General features: G+C 38.1%; 2 protein-coding genes across 6 annotated transcripts in view; one reads left to right on the top strand and one right to left on the bottom strand.

The window, feature by feature from the left end:
• Nucleotides 1-8111, bottom strand: part of LOC146479307 (uncharacterized) — a 161088-nt gene extending 152977 nt beyond the window's left edge. Inside the window, exon 1 of the mRNA XM_085110969.1 lies at nt 7302-8111. The gene's annotated coding sequence lies outside the window, so the exon portion shown is untranslated. The remainder of the gene's footprint in view (nt 1-7301) is intronic.
• Nucleotides 169-18024, top strand: part of LOC146479308 (uncharacterized) — a 43821-nt gene continuing 25965 nt past the window's right edge. Inside the window, exons 1-2 of one of the 5 annotated variants that reach the window (XM_085110973.1) lie at nt 16513-16631; nt 17125-17190. In XM_085110973.1, coding sequence (XP_084967099.1) covers nt 17170-17190 — 21 coding nt within the window. In that variant the 5' untranslated portion in view covers nt 16513-16631; nt 17125-17169. Of the gene's footprint in view, nt 190-5483; nt 5639-6307; nt 6457-16501; nt 16632-17124; nt 17191-18024 lie in introns of those variants that run through there. The other 4 variants (XM_085110975.1, XM_085110976.1, XM_085110974.1 and 1 more) reach the window with 4 other exon arrangements.

Genomic DNA, 18024 nt, shown 5'->3' on the forward strand with positions numbered 1-18024 from the left:
TGTCACTATGCCTCAGGCCAACTTGTGATTGGCCAATATCTGAGTGATGTAGAGATGGTCACGTGACTCTTTTTTTTTTTTTAACTGCTGCATGGGTCCCATTGCTTGTAAACACATTCAGGAACGTGTGAGTTCCGGAACCTAGCTGAGCGTAAACGAAGAAACCTTCGCGCGATTTTAGGTATGAAGGTAAGATGACATCCTTGATGCAAACGAATTGTCCATTGCTCGATACATTTTCCTTTGAATGCGGTCATCTTGTACGAGCTGTTCAAAGCTTGTTTGCCTATAAATTTTAACCTATCGTTCTACTGATCTGCGAACGGTTGGCATCGACGCTCAGTCATCTTCGAAGAAGCTTGGTTAAGTTGCTCGAAACCGCATCCTCGTTCTGGCAAAAGTATCGGCCTCGTGTCCTCAATCCATCCGTAAGCAATGTAACTCTCCAACTCCCAAAATGCACGGGTAAGCAGTTTACCTTAAATTTAGTCTCTAGTTATTTCGTAGCGTCACCTATTTTGCGTGGCGCTCAACTGTGAACCGTCCACTATAAGTGCGGAATATTCCCGAATCCGCGCGCCTCACTGACCGCCGTTCGTCCATGCTGAATTATTGCCGCCGATATTAGCGCTAACCAACGTCATGATAAGCGAGAATATTCGAACGAGAGCTAAACTAGTTTCATTTAAGTACATGCATGGAGGAGATAGCTCTCAAACGTTGATTCGGGTGGCAGCGAATGTACCACTCCCTCCCGTGCAAACAAGCGTCTCAGTTGAACATTTCACATGATTACACGTTTGTTAAGTTTGATGGTAAGTAATAGGTGATTAATAAAAGTAATCAAGCTTTATAAAAGCTAGAGCCGCCCAGTTGTGACCACGAATTAGATGAATTTACTAAATCAAGGTACCTAGAAAATGGCGATAGGCATGAACGTGTCTACTTAATCTGCGATTAAATAATTATGTCTGCATTCCTCTTTTGGGTATCAGCTATATTTTTAGTGCCACTAGTGAATTTACTAGGAGGACAAAGCTATTTCTCTTAGTTTATTCTTTTCAGCATATGTTCTAATCCAGATTTTCCCTATTTCCTCATAATATTTATCTCCGCTGCGAGCGCTATACAAACACAAATATGCCAAGGTTTCAATCAATGGTCGGAGAACATTATCAAACTGGCAGAATTTCATTGAAGAAAGTACTCGATTGCTTATCTTCTTTTGGAGTTCTTCAAAGCGAACAAACACCTTGTACGACATAATGAACATTACCTAAGGGGTTCTAACTTCTGTAGTCTGTGGGAGAAATCACTAGTGTGACTATATTCGGACGAAAATGACTATTAAACAGCACTTTCCTGAGGTAAGATTTATCATGTCGTACGAGCTGGTTAAGGTAGTTCTAACTCTAGAGTTTGTGGGTTTAATCTTAAAGTGTGACCATTCAAACGGAAGCTAATGAGCAGATGATCTGTACAAGGCAATACAGCGATCGTAAATTGGTGGCTTTCACTTGACTGTCCTGTCTAAGTCTTATTATAAGGATTTCATCTGCAGAGAGCCAGCTTGAACAGAATTATAAACAGAACTACAGAAAAATGTGGTCACAGCTTTCCAGGAATTATCACAATTTTGGATTTTGTCTAAAATCGCTCCCAATATATGTGTAATGGAAAGTTCAATGGTTGAGCCTTGCATGGAGGGGAACATTTGTTCGCTCAGTATCGTGACGGAAACTAACCTGCTGAGTATTGCAAGGGAAGTTAGCCGGCCTCTGTAGCTATTTATTCCCAAGCTGAAGAAATCACTTTATTATAGTTTTAACGTTTCTAAACAAGGCCGAGATTTCCGGAAAGTTGAGCAGCGTCAGCTGGATCAAGTTGGATGTTTTGTGACCATTGCAGTTTTCTTATTTATTCAACAAGCACTGAACATTCGTCTTCTCAAATGAATTTTAAAAGCAGCTATTAGCTATACCGGTAAATTTGAGTAACTGGATTTAAAAAAGGGACCCGTATTCCCAGTGTATATCAACATGATTGATTTTAACTTGCCAACACCTAACGGCTGTGCAGACAATATAATTTATTCGAGGAATAATCTCCAGCCACTTGCAAGAGTGTTCAGTACTGTACTGAAGAGAGGTGCTGATCTTAATTGTCTATTTCTAAATTCAGGCCCGCATACCATACTAATTTGTTAATTGAAGGAGAGGCCTTTGTTTTTAACAAACCTGAGGTTTAAAAAAGTGCATGGAAGCTGCAAACAATAAACTTGGTTTAAACAAGACGCCCTGAAAAATTAAACAAATGCTTGAGCTCAAATCTCTTCACAATTTCATTCAATCAATATGAAATTGAAATTTACTGAGCACAGTTTTAGCTGTTGAATAAGTTTTACGGTGCAGTATAATTCCTGGTCTGGCTTAATCAACCGAGATGTTTAAAGCCAAAGCCAGTATTAAAGTTAAAGTACAGACCAAAGCTTGGGCTTCAATGCCAAATGACGTGAAGTTAATCTTAGCGTGTTTCGGCCAGTGTTAATATCAGGAGTTCAGCTTGACGTCTTTCGAGGTATGCTGCGCAAACGCTTTATACAAAACAAGGTTGACTTTAAAATTTGTTTCTTATATCTGGTGATCATTTAAAATAAGTACACTGAAGACGTTTAACACTTAGCTAATACTTCAATGCGGAAGCAATATACTGATTCTTGAGGATAAACTCAACATTTCCAACTCACCGCAAACCAGTTTCACACCCAAAAGCGATCAAGATCGAAACTATACAAAATCTTGAAATTCCGTTTAGAGGAATATTGTAAAAGTGACAGCATCATCAGTTCTGAACTACCACTGAAGAGCTCTTTCATTTGAAAGACCACATTCACCATCCACAGACTCACAAGTTTGAGTCACCTGGTACAGAATAGCGAACAGCACCATTCTGAGGTAAGTATTGCTCAAAGCTCAGTTTCAGCTGAAAGGTCACACTTTAGGATTTTATCTGCAGACTCAAACCTTGTACAACATAATAAACAGCACCACAGGAAAGTACTGCTCAGTAGCTTTCATTTGAATGGTCACGCTTTAGAAATTTATCTAGAGACTTGAACCTTGCACAACATAATAAACAACACCACAGGAAAATACTGCTCAGTAGCTTTCATTTGAATGGTCACACTTTAGGATTTCATCCACAGCTCAAAGGGAGAATCACCTTGTACAACATAATAAACAGCATAGGGGAAAGAACTCTTCAATAGCTATCACCCTTTAGGGTGTTATCCACAGACTTAACTGAACCTTGCACACCATAATACACAACAGGAAAGAACTACTCAGTAACTTTCATCTGAATGGTCACACTTGAGCCGGATTTTATCCAGACTTAAAGCTTGTACAGCATAATACACAACACCATAGAAAAGAACTGCTCAGTAGCTTTTATTTTAGTGGTGCATTTTAGGATTTTATCCACAGACTCAAACCTTGCACAGCATAATACGCAGCACCACAGGAAAGAACTGCTCGATGGCTGTCAACTGGATAGTCACACTTGAGGACGTTTTCATCCACAGACTCAAAGTTACCGACTATGCACATGAACAGGTGCAAGGTCTTGTTATGGGAACGGATTAATATTCTAGTCCATTATTTTGCGATAATGGGGCTTTTCTAGCTCTCGTTGGCAAGTGACTCTATCTAAGGAAACGCAAATTGTAAAAAGCTCTCATTATTTATTTCAAATTGATTGGAATGTTTTCATCGAGGCAATGACATCCTCTTCTTTCTCTCTCAGGCCCTAATGCCCACACGAATCTAAACCCTCTCTGCCTCAGCTCTGACCGGCAATCTTGACATTAATGTCCGTCTTATCCATTTTAAATAACAAGAAATCTGGAATGCTTCAACTACTATTCATTGCTGAAAAGGCCGGGTTTTTTTCCTAATTTATTTGAGTACGTGTATGGACAACAATCATGAATGCTCTTCTGTAAGTCAATTGAACAGTCACATTTAAACTTCCTCCCATACATACATACATAAACCATCTTCCTTTATTATACTCATTTCTAGAAAACCACACGTTTTAAAATTCGGTGTATTTCATAAGGAAATCAAGTCCAATTACTCAGTGATGTTTCTATTTTTTGTGACGCTACCATGGTAAATGGAAGAATTTTATGGTATTTTATTTAATCACAACTGTCTTGACCCGAGGCGATTCATCAGTTCAACTAACGTCTTTTGCCCAATCAAGCTCTCCAATACACAAAGCGAAAGACAAAAAGTGTGTTATTATTTGATTGTTTATTATTATACCGAAGTCGGATTTTACTTACATGTTTATGAAAGGTAAGGATTTACTCGGCTAACAGTAAATTTCAAAAAGCCGGTCTACTTTATTTTAACAAAGAGCTTCAGTTATGTTATAATAATCCCATTGCGAAGATTTTGGATAATAAATCCATTGCATTAAGTGATTCAGCAGTTTGTGCTACACTATTTTCTCTGTTACCATTAGAAGTCATCGCATCCACACCTTCCGGCGTATTCGCAAGCGTCATGATTTATTGTTTTGATAAAGCGGCTTCATTCTTCTACACAGTCGCTTGAACAACTTGAATGTCCATCAGTTGCAAGCGTATATTAGTACACTCAGAAGAAAGGGTTTATCTTTCAGATCTTTTTTGCCTAGTACATTCTAGAAACCGACTTCTTCTCTCTCACTTCTTGTTTCGCTGACAAGCTCGGTTGAAGATTAAATTACAGTTTGATTTATCAGAAACGCAATAGTTCAAAGCAAAATTCCTTTACTTTCTTATTCTTGGTCTTTACACTATTTAAATTGGCAAGCTGCATTTTTCTTTTGAAAAAGCTCACAATGTTAACGGTGCGTAACTGATTGATTTTGTTAAACGCCTTCGTTTTTTGGAGCAACGTTACATATTACTTAACCCCATTCCTTCCGGCTACATTGTTTTTTACAACTACACTATAAATACCTGGATCAGAGGTTTTTCTCTTTTCTCAGGAAGGCTAAATATTTCATGAACTTGGCGAGTATCACATGCGCTGAGTTACAATGAGAATATATACGTTCGAAACACGCTACACTTGCAAACATTTTTTTCTAGAACCTCTTACGATCGGTCCAATACCAGGTCACGTGGTCTTAAGACTTCCTCAGTCTTAGTCCCCTAGATATCCAGAGATGAGAATTTTTTGTTTCATCCCTTGAAAATTGTGTAAACAAGCAAATGTTCTTTCTTTATGATAAAATGAGTGATTGAATTTTTCAAGGGCGCAATACGGACGACAAAGAAGGCCGTTTTAACGTGTTTTTTGGTAAGTGTGAAGACTAACACCTTGACTAGAGCATTCAGTTCGAGTCAACTAAGCGTAATATAAATTGGTGGCTATATTGGCGCGAATGCTGAAGCGAGGTGAGAGGTCAACACTTTCGTCATTGTGTATGAGAAAAAAACAGATCTGAACGCCTCTTAAAAGAGGAAGTTATACGTTGAGTAATATACTACCACACCAAGCGCGGGAAAGGACAGGTTTTTCTCTTCGAAGACCATGCAAAGCTACCATTTTCATACTTTTGGTCTTGAACTGCGGCACAAAAGGTTAGTTAAATCAGATTTTATACTTGCTCCGAGCTACATGTGTGGTGTAATTCAACAGTGCACAAAATTTCTGTAGTTACCGTCTGTGTGTAGCCGAATGAATATTTACTTGTCACAGTGCTGCAGCTGGTTTTGTTTTTAAAAGTTAAGCCTGTCGGCGAAAGAGACGCCTGTTTCGGCGAGAAAAATATACCCTTTATACGAAACGCTATAATCTAAATATCTATAGAACGGTTTTAAATACAAACAGTTGAACTTCCCTCACAACTGATAACCACTTAATGACAAAATCTAGTATTTACCAAGTCTTGTATTAGTAGCGTGGCAACCCTTCTGAGGACCTTGTCTGTCAACTATTAAAAACACTATACAAAAAGATGAGCGACTTGTGTCAGTGCAAGTGTAGAAGTTGATCTTTTCGAATATTTTTTGATCAACAGCCCCTCATTGAGCTGTATGTTAGCAAGTTTCCCCAGGGTCTCTATCCATAATCCAAAATTTGCGTATTCGAGGGAGCCAGCGGGGCGTTGTTTGATTACCCAAGCGGATTACTACCTTAAAACCTTGGAAACACCTTTTTTTTTTATGCGCTCAAAACCGCTGGATTCGTAGAACGTAGAGTTAACATATTGTTTACAAATTTCCAAAAGATTTGTGGGATAGGTCTCGTCGTAGCACTGGCGGTAACAAAAGGAAAAGACCCATTTAACTCGGTTTCCGGCCTCAGCCAAATAGAAACCAGGATTTGCAAGATTAAATATATAATAATTCGATGCTTTGGCAAGACTGGAATAACCTCCTAAATGGTTAAGGCAAAGGTAAGTTTTCCTGCAGAGGTGAAACGTGCACGAACAAGCTTCAAGCGGCGGTATGAACAGTGTTGTTGTTCGATGATGTGACCTTAGGTGTTTCCCATTGTTTCACCATGCATTGCAGCTTTTATTTAAAACTTTGAAGCGATGCAGTATCACAATATCCATTGATAAATTTCTTTCCTGAACATTTTGGGTCAATTTCGTCAAATAAGTTGAAACGGTCCTGGACGATATCAAGTTGGTATAGGCTAAACCACGAGTGCATAACGATTCTTGAGCTGCATTGTATATAACGTTTGGTCGCTAATTCCGGTGGTGCAAACACAAACAGTCTTTGAAAATTGCTTCTCAAACGATGTTTCCATTGTATATGATCCCCTGGGTAAAAAGTATCGATTTAGCATCGTTAGTTGATGCTATAATGGGCGATCTCTTGCAAGATGCAACTGGCGTTTGTACATGAAATCCCATTTTTTTTGACAAGCAATCCCAAATTTTTTTTAGAAGGATTACCCTTCGGTGGGAGTAATATTATTATAGATATGCCGGGATCGTGGCAGGCTTTTCCATCTGCAGTGAAAAAGCTATTGAACTATATGGCTTTGTCCTCTATGAAGATAAAAAAGAAACGTTGACTGCTAAACGCTAAAAAAATTCTCAATGTTGCCAGGGAAGGCATGACGCGCGCACGATGGAAAGCCGAAGGGCAAAGTAAACCAAACGCATTTTTATAGTCTATCAATTAAGTAGCGACTGAACAAATTTTACTTCACCGATTTAATATCGGAAAGATCAACTAGTTATTTAAGTAATTAGTACTTGGTTTTTTGCATTGGTTGGTTACTTACCAAAGGTTGAAAACGTACTGCTCCCAACAAGGGTCTAACAAGGTTTTCAAGGCAACACTGTTGACGAAGATCGTCCCATTACATGAAAGAAATGACTAGTTTGCACTGGATTTCCAGCACAAGTTTTCGATATTTGCCCGAACAAGAACATTTTATTCTCCAGAGATCTGCGAGTTTGGTCATGATACAATGTGATCTGGGACATCCAAGTACTGGTAGCTGGGGTCGTTCGATCCATAACAAAACAATTATATATACTGGCATCATCAAGGACTAGAGATTTTACGTTCATATTATAATTACACACAGTTCATAACATTTGCTACTTGAAAAGAACGACGAGGTACTGTCAGAGTTAAAAAAAACTGGTGAATATGTGGATATCGAACAAACAAGGGCCCTGTTTTATAATGTCATCTTGGAGCCATTACTGAATATAAAATCATTACAACCGGTGAATTAGTCGAGTACAGTGGAGTGAGTAATGCACACCCTTCAATCTATCTATGGTAAAGGAAATGCTCAACATTGATGAATCTTAAACCGACAGTTTGAAAGTCTATAGTTTAATCCTTAAATACATTTGCAGGGCTTTTCCAAGTTTGCTTTTCCAATTTCACTGTGTTTGTGTAAAATGTTGTGGAAGAGGGCTTGTCACCGACCACAATTCAACATACAACATGAACCAGACCCAATCTGGTCTCTATTTCCTTACACTTTTCAAGTATATGGAAAGGAAAAGACATTTGGAAATCTTCCATACATTCATGTTATCTTTCAGGATGAACTATTTCTTTTCAATTAATTCTTTCGGTGGACGTATACTCAGTCACGAAGCCACTCAATAATTTCGTTTTGAGTCTTGCAGTTTGCTAAATATAATTTTAATAAATGTATTTGTGAAGTTTCATTGAAGCTGAACTGTGTCTTAACCAAATTCAGGTTAAAAGGTAGTCTAACTATTAAAAGCTTTTACAAAAATAGCTTATTGAAGTTTAGTTTATCAGTGGAAATTAAGCCAAATGATAAAACCCAAACAAGTGGTTGTAAATACTGATTTTAAGATAGTCTCTATGAGTGAGGTTTGTATCATGGTTAAATGTCAGTGTGGCTATACGTTTTGGGTCTTTAATCCATTGCTTGATGCTCAAATGGGTGTTGTTCGATTCAAAACCTGATCATGATGGGAAAACCGATGTTGGATGATTATTTTGTGAAGGAAACTGTTTGTGTTTGTGTTTGGGAGGCAGTAGAACAAATACATCAGTGAAGCGCAACACAGGCCGGAATTGAACGGTTTCACTATCCTTTTTGATACAGATTTTAGCAGAACAGTTTTCTAAGCGTTATGAATTTAAGGTAGGGAATAGTTTCTCAATATACACTGACTGAGCTTGTCTCAAACGCATTGGGACCATCTCCTTACTTCAAAAATTGTTCACGAATGTATGTTGATTATTGAGAAGATGAACTCTGCGTGGTCGCTGTCAAAAATAGGAAGACGTCCTTTCTATTTTAATGATTTGCAGCATTAGAAGTTGTTTTTTTTTTTAGGAATATCTAATTCATTTGATGAAGCTGTGGAGACAGGTCTCCTACATCAGACTAAAGGTTGTGTGTAAAACCAAGGCATGCACACCTTACCCAATCTTTATCTCTCAAAGCAAATCAGACATGATTTTGTCTGAAATCAGGTTGGGTATAGTAGCTTTGTGTTAACTTGTTTTTCTAAATGAATTTTGATCTTTATTTTATGCAACAGTTTTATGTTTTATGAGCTTAATTGTTCCTTTTATTGAGTAAAATGAGCAAGTTATGATGATGCATTGTTATCAAATTTTTCAAGCAACGCCTGCCTCTTTGGTTGTTCACACACAAAGTGACTCCTTCACGTGCTGTATGGTCCGTTCATAGCTTATTCTAACTTTTATAAAAAGAAACTCATTTCGAGTGCATTGAAGCTTTTGAAAGTTGTTCCAGATACGTGGGAAGTCTAATGGAAATTACATTTTGTCTTGGAGGTATTTTAAAGTTGAGTACTGGGAAGTTTTATTACATGAGGGGAACCCAAACAAACGGCCTTTGCAAGACAGAGAGACTGATCAGATTTGCTCGGAGGAGGGTGTTCTAAGTTCAAACCCCTTTATTTTCCCTCATAAATGAATGTTTTACTGATGTTTGTGGCTGTCAGAGGAATTAATTGTCAGTATTTTAACTATTGCTAATATGCCTTTAAGAAGAGCAGAGCCACCAAAAAGATAGAAGCTATGCTTTCATCTTCTGAGTTATCAATTTATGAAGACCAAAATGAAGAATGTATCTTGACAGGATGATACAAGTCTTTTTAAATTTCTTTTTGCCTTTCTTGTGTCTTCTTTTGTACGACAAGTGATGAGTAATTTATCTCAAAAATTTATGTCAACTATATATATGTATACGAGAATGGATTTGATACACTAGACCTAACGTGCATGATCAACTGTTTATATTGTTAGGGTTGGGAAGAATTAATGAACTCCCCCTATAGCGAATTCTCAATAACTAACGTTATTAATATTGTAATATTATGTCCTTTTCTCAGTACTCTGCTTATCTTCAATGGTAAACACCATAATTAATGTCTATTGAAGCGTTCTATTAACCAAGAAATTTTGGTGAAGCATTGCTTAGTCTACAACACTGAATGAAAGAACAAGCCCGTTACCACGCCCCTTCCCATGGTTGAAAGGTAAAATTAGTAATATACCAGTTCTTTTTATTTTTATTTTATCTGCCTCTGTGTAAGTTGCAAGACCCAAGTGGTCTGAAGAGTTATTTCTGAAAGAACTACCAAACATCATGAAGTATAATGTATGTAAACAATCTTGATCATGCAGGATAACTTACGTGTATTCTTCAGCATTAAACTAGTAGCAATTAAGACCAGTTTTTAGTTAATTTTTACTAAAAGCTGAAGCACTAAAGTGATCTTCGTCAACACAGTCAGTCCAAGGAATGTACCAGCCCTTTGATATTTTTCAAAGTGTACATCGATTGTCTAACTTGTTCGTGACAGAATGAGAACAAGAATTCGAAGTTAATGTTGTTTATTTCTCGATGCACTTCATTTTCATTAAAAAGTATCTCGTTTTCTTTTACTCGATAGAATGGTATGTTTTCCTAGCTTTAGATAGCTAGATCATGACTAATTCGCATTTTAGGAACTTCTCGAGGGCTTTTGGTGAGCGATGTACGCCGATCAAATTGAAACACGAAAATGTTTACACTATTCCGATCAAGACCCGTTTTAGCTCGCAAAAACGTTTAGTTTGGAACATTTGATTAGTTCTGGATTTAAAAGATTCTACATTTAATTTTTCATCATAATATAGCGAATGTAAGATTTTCAAATTTACGAGAATCCGAACGAGTGGCCCTACATGAATAGTTCGCCTCGATTATTCTACACGGTGACGGCTTCCGACATTCCGGAGACGCTGTACGTTTTGACTCGTTGATTCATCGTTTACCCACTACAGACGAAATACGTTTTAATTGTAAAAGATGCAACAATTTGTTATTTGGAAGTCGAAGATTTTATTAGTGTGAGTGGTATTGGGAAAACAGTTGACTATGTCTAATATCAGAAGGTCCTTATCACCACCGAAGGCGTTGGTAGTTAATTGTGTTGATGATGTGTTTCCATACCGGCCAATACAATAATTATTAGTAGTCCAATTTGTATCTAAAACTGAGGAAGAGAAGTTGTTTATTGTAAATGCTTGCGAGGTTTTTCAAATTGACCAAGGACCATGTAGCTTTCACTGATGGCCGAAACAACAAATTAAACGCTAATATTGAATTGATTAGACATGTTTGAATACGTGTGGCTGCACTGATACACTGGTGTAAACAAGAAAATTAAAACTTCTAGGAATCGTTCTTATTATAAAAAAAACTTGGCTCTTGGTTTGGTAAGTTGGAAGACCAATGTTACTATCGTATCCGTTTGCAAAAAAGTCAACCAAATATATGGGTAAGCTCGAAAACTTAAGATTCATTGCATTCATGTCGATGACCGCAAGTGTATTGTCTATGTCAATGGGATAATAACTAAATCTCTCGACAGCTCGCTTCTGATAATATTGTTATTTCTTCGTTAATTCTTAAAGGATTATTTCTTCGCAAGATAAGAACTCATAAAACGGCTGCATTTTTCAAAAATGACTATGCAAGTAAGCTAGCTAGTTCTTTAAGATATTGAGTAAAATGAGTGGCAACAGGGATAGAATAGATGTATTGTTATACTGGCATAATGGGGGCGTTACGTCGGTGCATTGGATGAGTCGAGATTTTATATTTTCTGAAAAAAGTGCAAGAAGAGGATTATTTGAGTGATAGAAGTTTGCAGATTGAGAAGAGTTGGTGAGCTGCGTGTAGCTAGCCATGATGTAACTTGTGGTTTGAGCCAAGTAATTATTGTTCTTAAGAATGGGTAGTGTGGACCTGGTGAGTTGAGTGGTATTAGTATAGGAGAAAAATGTGAAGTATTTGCAGTTGTTTGTTGAGGGAGTGGACGTGGTGAAGCATTAGAACGTGTTGGAAATGTGGAATTCGTGGATTGAATCAACTTTGTGGGTTGCCTCTAACTGGGAGAAGGATTGATTTAAGTGGAGTCAAATTGGTCATGGGAAGATTGTGAAGCTTATGTGGTAACTGGTGATTGGAGGAATGGAGCATGGAATGTCTTGCTGATGGATTCGGTGGGATGTTGGAGTGAGTAAGCATGGTAGAAATTTTTAGTTTATATCATTGTTAGATTGAGTTAACTTTGGGGATTGCTGATCAAGTTTGCTGATCGAGGGTTTACTGTTAGAGGAGATGAAGTGGATATGGTGAGTGTTATTATTAAGGCACAAGGAGGTGAAGAATCTTTATTTGTTAGATTGAGTGAATTTTCTGGAGTAAAGTGGTTGCTGATGGAGTGAGTTTGACCCGGAGTCAACCCAGCCAGGACCTCGTGCACCCCCGGTTAGGCTGGGGATAGACATGAGTGATGTTTAGTAAGTAAATAAGTGAGCTGTGGTGGAGTGGTTGGAGATGAGTAAAGGGTGAGGGAGTTCAGGGCTACTATTGTGTGTAGATGGTAAGTGGTGTGAAGATGGTACAGTGAGTGCAGTTGTCGTAGTAGAGGAGGTGGGTGGATAGCAAGTTGCTGGAATGAGTTGGGCTGGTAAAGATGACGGAGAGCTGAGTCTTGATGATAGTGCAGTTAGCCGATAGTAATTTGGTGTGACAGACTGAGTGAAATTTTTGGAGAGGGGTGGTTGAGTGGGTGGATGGTAATTTCATGGAATGAGCTGTTCTAGTGGAATTGACGAAGAGAGGTATTTGATGTTAGAGCAATGAATGGATGAGTTGTTTGAGGGTAGTAGAGTGAATGGAATTGTTTTAGTGTATGTGTTTTGGGGGGAAGGGGGGTGGAGGGGATGCCAGGAAAGTTGGCGGAGTGATTTGGGCTGATGAAGATGAAGGAGATGAGCTTTGATGTTAGTGTAGTGAGGCAAGAAGATGGGTGATCTTGCGATGGTATACTGATGGAGTTGTACATTCTATTTGTATTTGTGGTGTGGCAAAATAAATAAAAATAAATAAATAAAGTCGATTGGAAAGGTGTGGAGGTGGTGATTGAGTTGGTGAGTTTTTCATGGTGGATATGAAAGAGAGACTAGTCTTGATGTCGATGGAGTAAGCAGATGGAAGTATGGGGGTGATAAAGAGAGTGTAAATGGAGAGACAGGGTGTTAAAAGTTGAAGGCTGCCTCAAGAAGGTAGATGGGTGGTGAGAGGGCAGAATGATTGGAGGCGATGGACAAAATGACAAAAAAAAAACGGATGAGATTTCTTGGAGTGGGTGTTAAGTTGGTAATGTGAGGTGGACTTGTTGAGATTTGACAGGATGTGTGCTTGGGTTGAGTGGGTAGATGTGTTACAGTTGGTGACATGGTTACCCCAACCATCTGCTTTAAGTGGGTTGTTCGTGAATGCGTGATAAACGACCTCTGACCTATCGTTTCAGCCAAACCGAACGTCGAAATAAATCTTGTGGTACCAAAACGTTGCCATTAAAGGACAAAGATTTGCACCCAATAGCTTACGTTTGCAGTAAGGTATGATTGATATTTCGATCATGCTTTACATTTGAATTCACCAAGTTTAGACATTTTAATTTTTTACATCCTTAGCAGCTGACCCTTCTTCCAAGAAATAGAAAGAAAGGAAGATTAAAAGTACTCGCTCAGTTGCTAGGCAATCATAACTAACTCACTGGATTAAATGATATCTGAAAAATCACACACACACAAAAATTTATTAACTGTACAACGCTTTTGTTTGGTTCTCGATAACTTTTATCAAGGACAGGAAAACAGTTCTCACACCAATCCAAAGTAATTAGCTTGTTGTGTGCTACAATTCAGTACCGTCGTTCGTGGTTGATTAAGTAAAGCCCGGCTTACATACCATGCTATCTTAAACTACAAACAAATACAAAATTTAACGGCCTTCAATTATAAAGAGCGTCAATTAAGTCCAAAGTAAGACAAATGTCATGTTACAAAAATATCTTTTAAATGAGCAGTTCCTTCTTTGGATACTTTGCGCTTCAGAAAACATTCTCATTGAATCTATAGTTGCTGTCTACGCTTGTGTCGATGTTAGCGCCAAAGTTCTTCAAGTCTAAACTCCTTCCAGATCCCCCAAGCTCAAAAGAGCGAAAAATTAAACTTTGCATTATAGGAAAGTATCATAGGAAAGGATTAGCTTTCACTGAGTCTCTAGGCCACGAATTTAGTCACAGATGAGGGCTTGACGTATTCCACAACATACGGACATGCATTATCACACTAAACATGTTTCCAGTGCTTGACTAAGGATGGTACTTAAAACAACGCTTGTTTACCTACCTCTCCACCTTCTGTCCTGAAATGATGAGTTTCAGTTAAAAGTTTCACCCCAGTTAATATGCTGAGCCAGTGTGACAACTCCATCAATTTTTCCATTTGCCAGAGAGCATGATATAGTGTATGCTTTGTACTAAAGGATTATACTGAAACTAACCGGCTCGTTCAGCTACCACGACATGTTTTTTTCTTAACCTTCTGACCTAAAATGGTGAAGTACAGTCAAAGTTTCACCCCGATTGATATATTGAGGAGTATGTAAACTTAGTCATGTTTTTTCATTTGCCATAGAACATAAGATAGATAGCTTTAGTTGTAATGCGTCATTATAATTATACAAGTTATCGTTTGGTTCTCTTATGAAGTTCCTTCTTTATGATTTTTTATATTTTTTTAACTAAAACCTGACGAAGCAAGATCATCTTTAATTTTCAGCTTTTTTATTTTAAGACAAAATTGAATAAAATTCTTTAGTCGAGATTAATATCATAAATAGTCCTAAGCTCCATCCAGCAGCATGGCTATTAACCTTTTTTAAAATTGGATTTCTAATGCAGTTTTTGGGCTCTATCCTACCCAGACCGACAACCCAACAAAGATTTTGCCACTCTTTTGTATTTTTCTGCTTGCATGCAGAACTAAAAGTAGGTACATTGTAAAATTACATTTCCAGCGATCTTTTATTTCAAAGAAAAGTTCTTGCTAAGAGTTGACACCTTGCAGACCGTCTAACCTAACCCGGCTTTTGTTTCGAAAGGTACTGCTAGTAGGAACAAATGTTTTAGCCAGTTTTATTTTTCCCATAAAGCTGTATATAGTCGTTGACTGATCGAGATGAAGTAAACTGAAGGCCTTATTATAAAATCTACCATGGCCACTATTCATGTTGATTATTTTTAATCATAGTTGATGTTGTTTTTGAAGTCTAAATTTTATTCATTTACGTGATATTTTTCGTTTCTGAAGCAGCGTAATAGGCGTATCTAACACAATAAGCCATCCAAACACTGGTAGCAAAATGCTGATTGTGTTTAAAATTACATATCCATTCAAATATTACTACAAACATCACGTATAGAAACTGCGAGTCAGACAAATTTGCTATTTATAACATATATTTCCGCCTGGCGGTTGACAAGGCTCATCAGCAGACTTGTCGTACGGACTGGCACAGGTGGAACGCGTACGTGCTTCATGAAACTGAGAAAACAGGATGCTTTTGTCTAAGGCGGGTAAACAACTAATATCAGTTGGACACACCGTGAAATATAAAAAAAAATGCTGCCATAAAAACATATCCAAAAATGAGTGGAAATCTTTCCAATAGTGGAAAGATTCGGAACTAACAAACTTTTCACAGGCGTTAAAATTTGGCTTTTAATCGACAAGCTTATTATTTTTGTTTAAAACCAAGAGCGATCTCTCAGAGGTATTTTAAAAACTGGTACCACACAGGTTTATTACTATCGGTTTGTAATACAAAATCATATTTATTTTAAATGGACTACTACAAATTCACCCGGAGAAATACGAAGCTCACTGAACAGAAAGTAATGGTCATTATGCATAATTTTCAGGTTGAAACTGTCGAAGAAAGTAAACCGAAAACAGGCCACAAGCGTTATTTTAGCTTTTATGTTATTTGTTTTGAAGTCCAATGTGTGACCACCATTTGTTTACATGAAACCTTAGCAACGCGAAATAGCTACGTGACCCAAACCCTTGTATTTTCCATTCTGAATGCCTCGACGATTTGTAATGTTGTTTATTTCTGTATACAGACTGCACCGCGCATTGCGTAGCTCGGTACCAGATTAGAAAATACGACAATAAACAATATCGGCTGAAAATATACGGTTAGGGTTGGTATCTCATGCATTACGAACGTTTTCTCGATGCAAGTCTTCTCTGGCACTTTTGCTGTCTTTCGTCAGAAACCAGCTTCAAAATTAGTGTGAAAGCGCTTAAAATATGGCGGGGTGTTTCCGTGATAATTTTTGATGTCTCGGAGCCAAATTCAGGCGAACAACAATTGCTATTTCACTACCGGTTATGCTGATACGAGGTCAGTACCGATTACAAAGGCTCTACACCGGATGTGATTGCCAATCAAACGTTCAGCGCCGCCTACTGACTTGCTCTGATCCATTTTGGTCTAGTGTGAAATTAAACCAATCGCGTCTCGCATACGGCGATTATCCATTATGCCAGCCAATGAAATTTATATGATCGCAGACGGGGAAAGCCCACAAGTGTGTTTCACAACTAAAACGCGCTAAAACGACGTAGCTGAGCTCGAGCCAGCTTAGTTTGTGATCAAAATCAAGTTGTTAAGGCTCAAATTGTGCGTAGCGTCGAGCGCAAGATTTTTGTTGCTGAGTTTATCGAGGTAATCTTCAGCTTGCTCTTTGTCAATTTTTTTTCAAATTGCACTGGTAGTAGGTGGTTGTTACTTTAAACCTTTTAGGGTTCTATCTGTGCATTGTATATTGGCTCGAGTACACCAGTTCACTACATAATCTACGCAATACAGTCACCTCTTCTACCGTGATGCTATAGAGACCAAACAATTCGGACCTGAAATGCTTCCTAGATACTAATACGGACTCGTTGTCTGTCCTAGCTTCTTGTATGCAGTCTGCGCAGAGAGAGATACGACGTAAAATTTGTCAAGCATATACCTGTTTGTTTTGACGCTTAAAAACACTGCGGCTTAATTTGTTCTGTACGTGCGCCCACGCAATAGTCTTGTTAAGGCAATTGCACGGCCATCAGACCGCGACGAGGCTGAAGCAAAATATTCCTGACCTCGTAAAAATGTTAATACCGGGTCCTTCGCAACGCGTAACACAACACATTAAATGGCTTGACTTTTCATGCAGGTGCGACTTTGGTCTAGATATTTTGGAAAAGTGAAATCAGACGACATGTTTGCCAGCTGTCCAGATGTAAGTAAACTTATTTGCGTGAACGTTCAGCTGAAATGTGAAAAATGAAAGAACGTTATAATTATTGCCACTCCAACACATGTACAGTTTCTTACTACAAATATACCATAGGCAACAAACTGGTTTTTTTTTTAGAAATATGTTAGTATATAAATTGCAAGACCTTCCTTTTTTGCGGGGGGAGGCGGGGTAGCAGAGGTATATTACTAAATATAAAATCACTAGATAAAAATATTGAACCGTCTGTAAAACAGCTCAAAAGCATAGAGTGAAAGCGGCAAATGCGAACGTGATCAGCATAATAAACTGAGCGAGTAGGGATTGTTGGCGATTGCTGGCGGCTCCCGCTATGTGTTGTTTGTGTCACTGATCAATCATAGTTATAATAGAAATATTTGCTATTCGGCTGAGCGAAGCGAAAGAGAATAGAATAACCGTCTGCAAAACATCAGTGAGCGAGCGAGGAATTTGCTTTAAGCTCGAAGTCAAAGAAAAAACATCGACAGATGCAAAACACGCCTTATGGATCGACTATCGGGAGAAAAATATCGTACCTTGCAGACAAAACATTTGTTCGAAAACTAGCGATCTTTTAACAGTCACGTCATTTTCTACTGTTGATTGGCAGGTGACTGTCAATTGTTGCGAATAATTGAGTTGTACTCGACCATCTTAATCTGGCAATGAATATTGTGAATGAACTTTGACTATTTTTGTGAGATTTTTCTCTTTTAAGTATCACTATTGTATATGCGCGCGCCAATGTTTATATCGTGCCGGCAAGTATTTGATATGCCGTGAATTATAAACCGCAGATGAAAACCGCAATCTCAC

The sequence above is a fragment of the Pavona decussata genome, unplaced genomic scaffold (genome assembly GCF_977016875.1).
Source record: "Pavona decussata unplaced genomic scaffold, jaPavDecu1.1 SCAFFOLD_59, whole genome shotgun sequence".
In the NCBI taxonomy this organism is placed as follows: domain Eukaryota; kingdom Metazoa; phylum Cnidaria; class Anthozoa; order Scleractinia; family Agariciidae; genus Pavona; species Pavona decussata.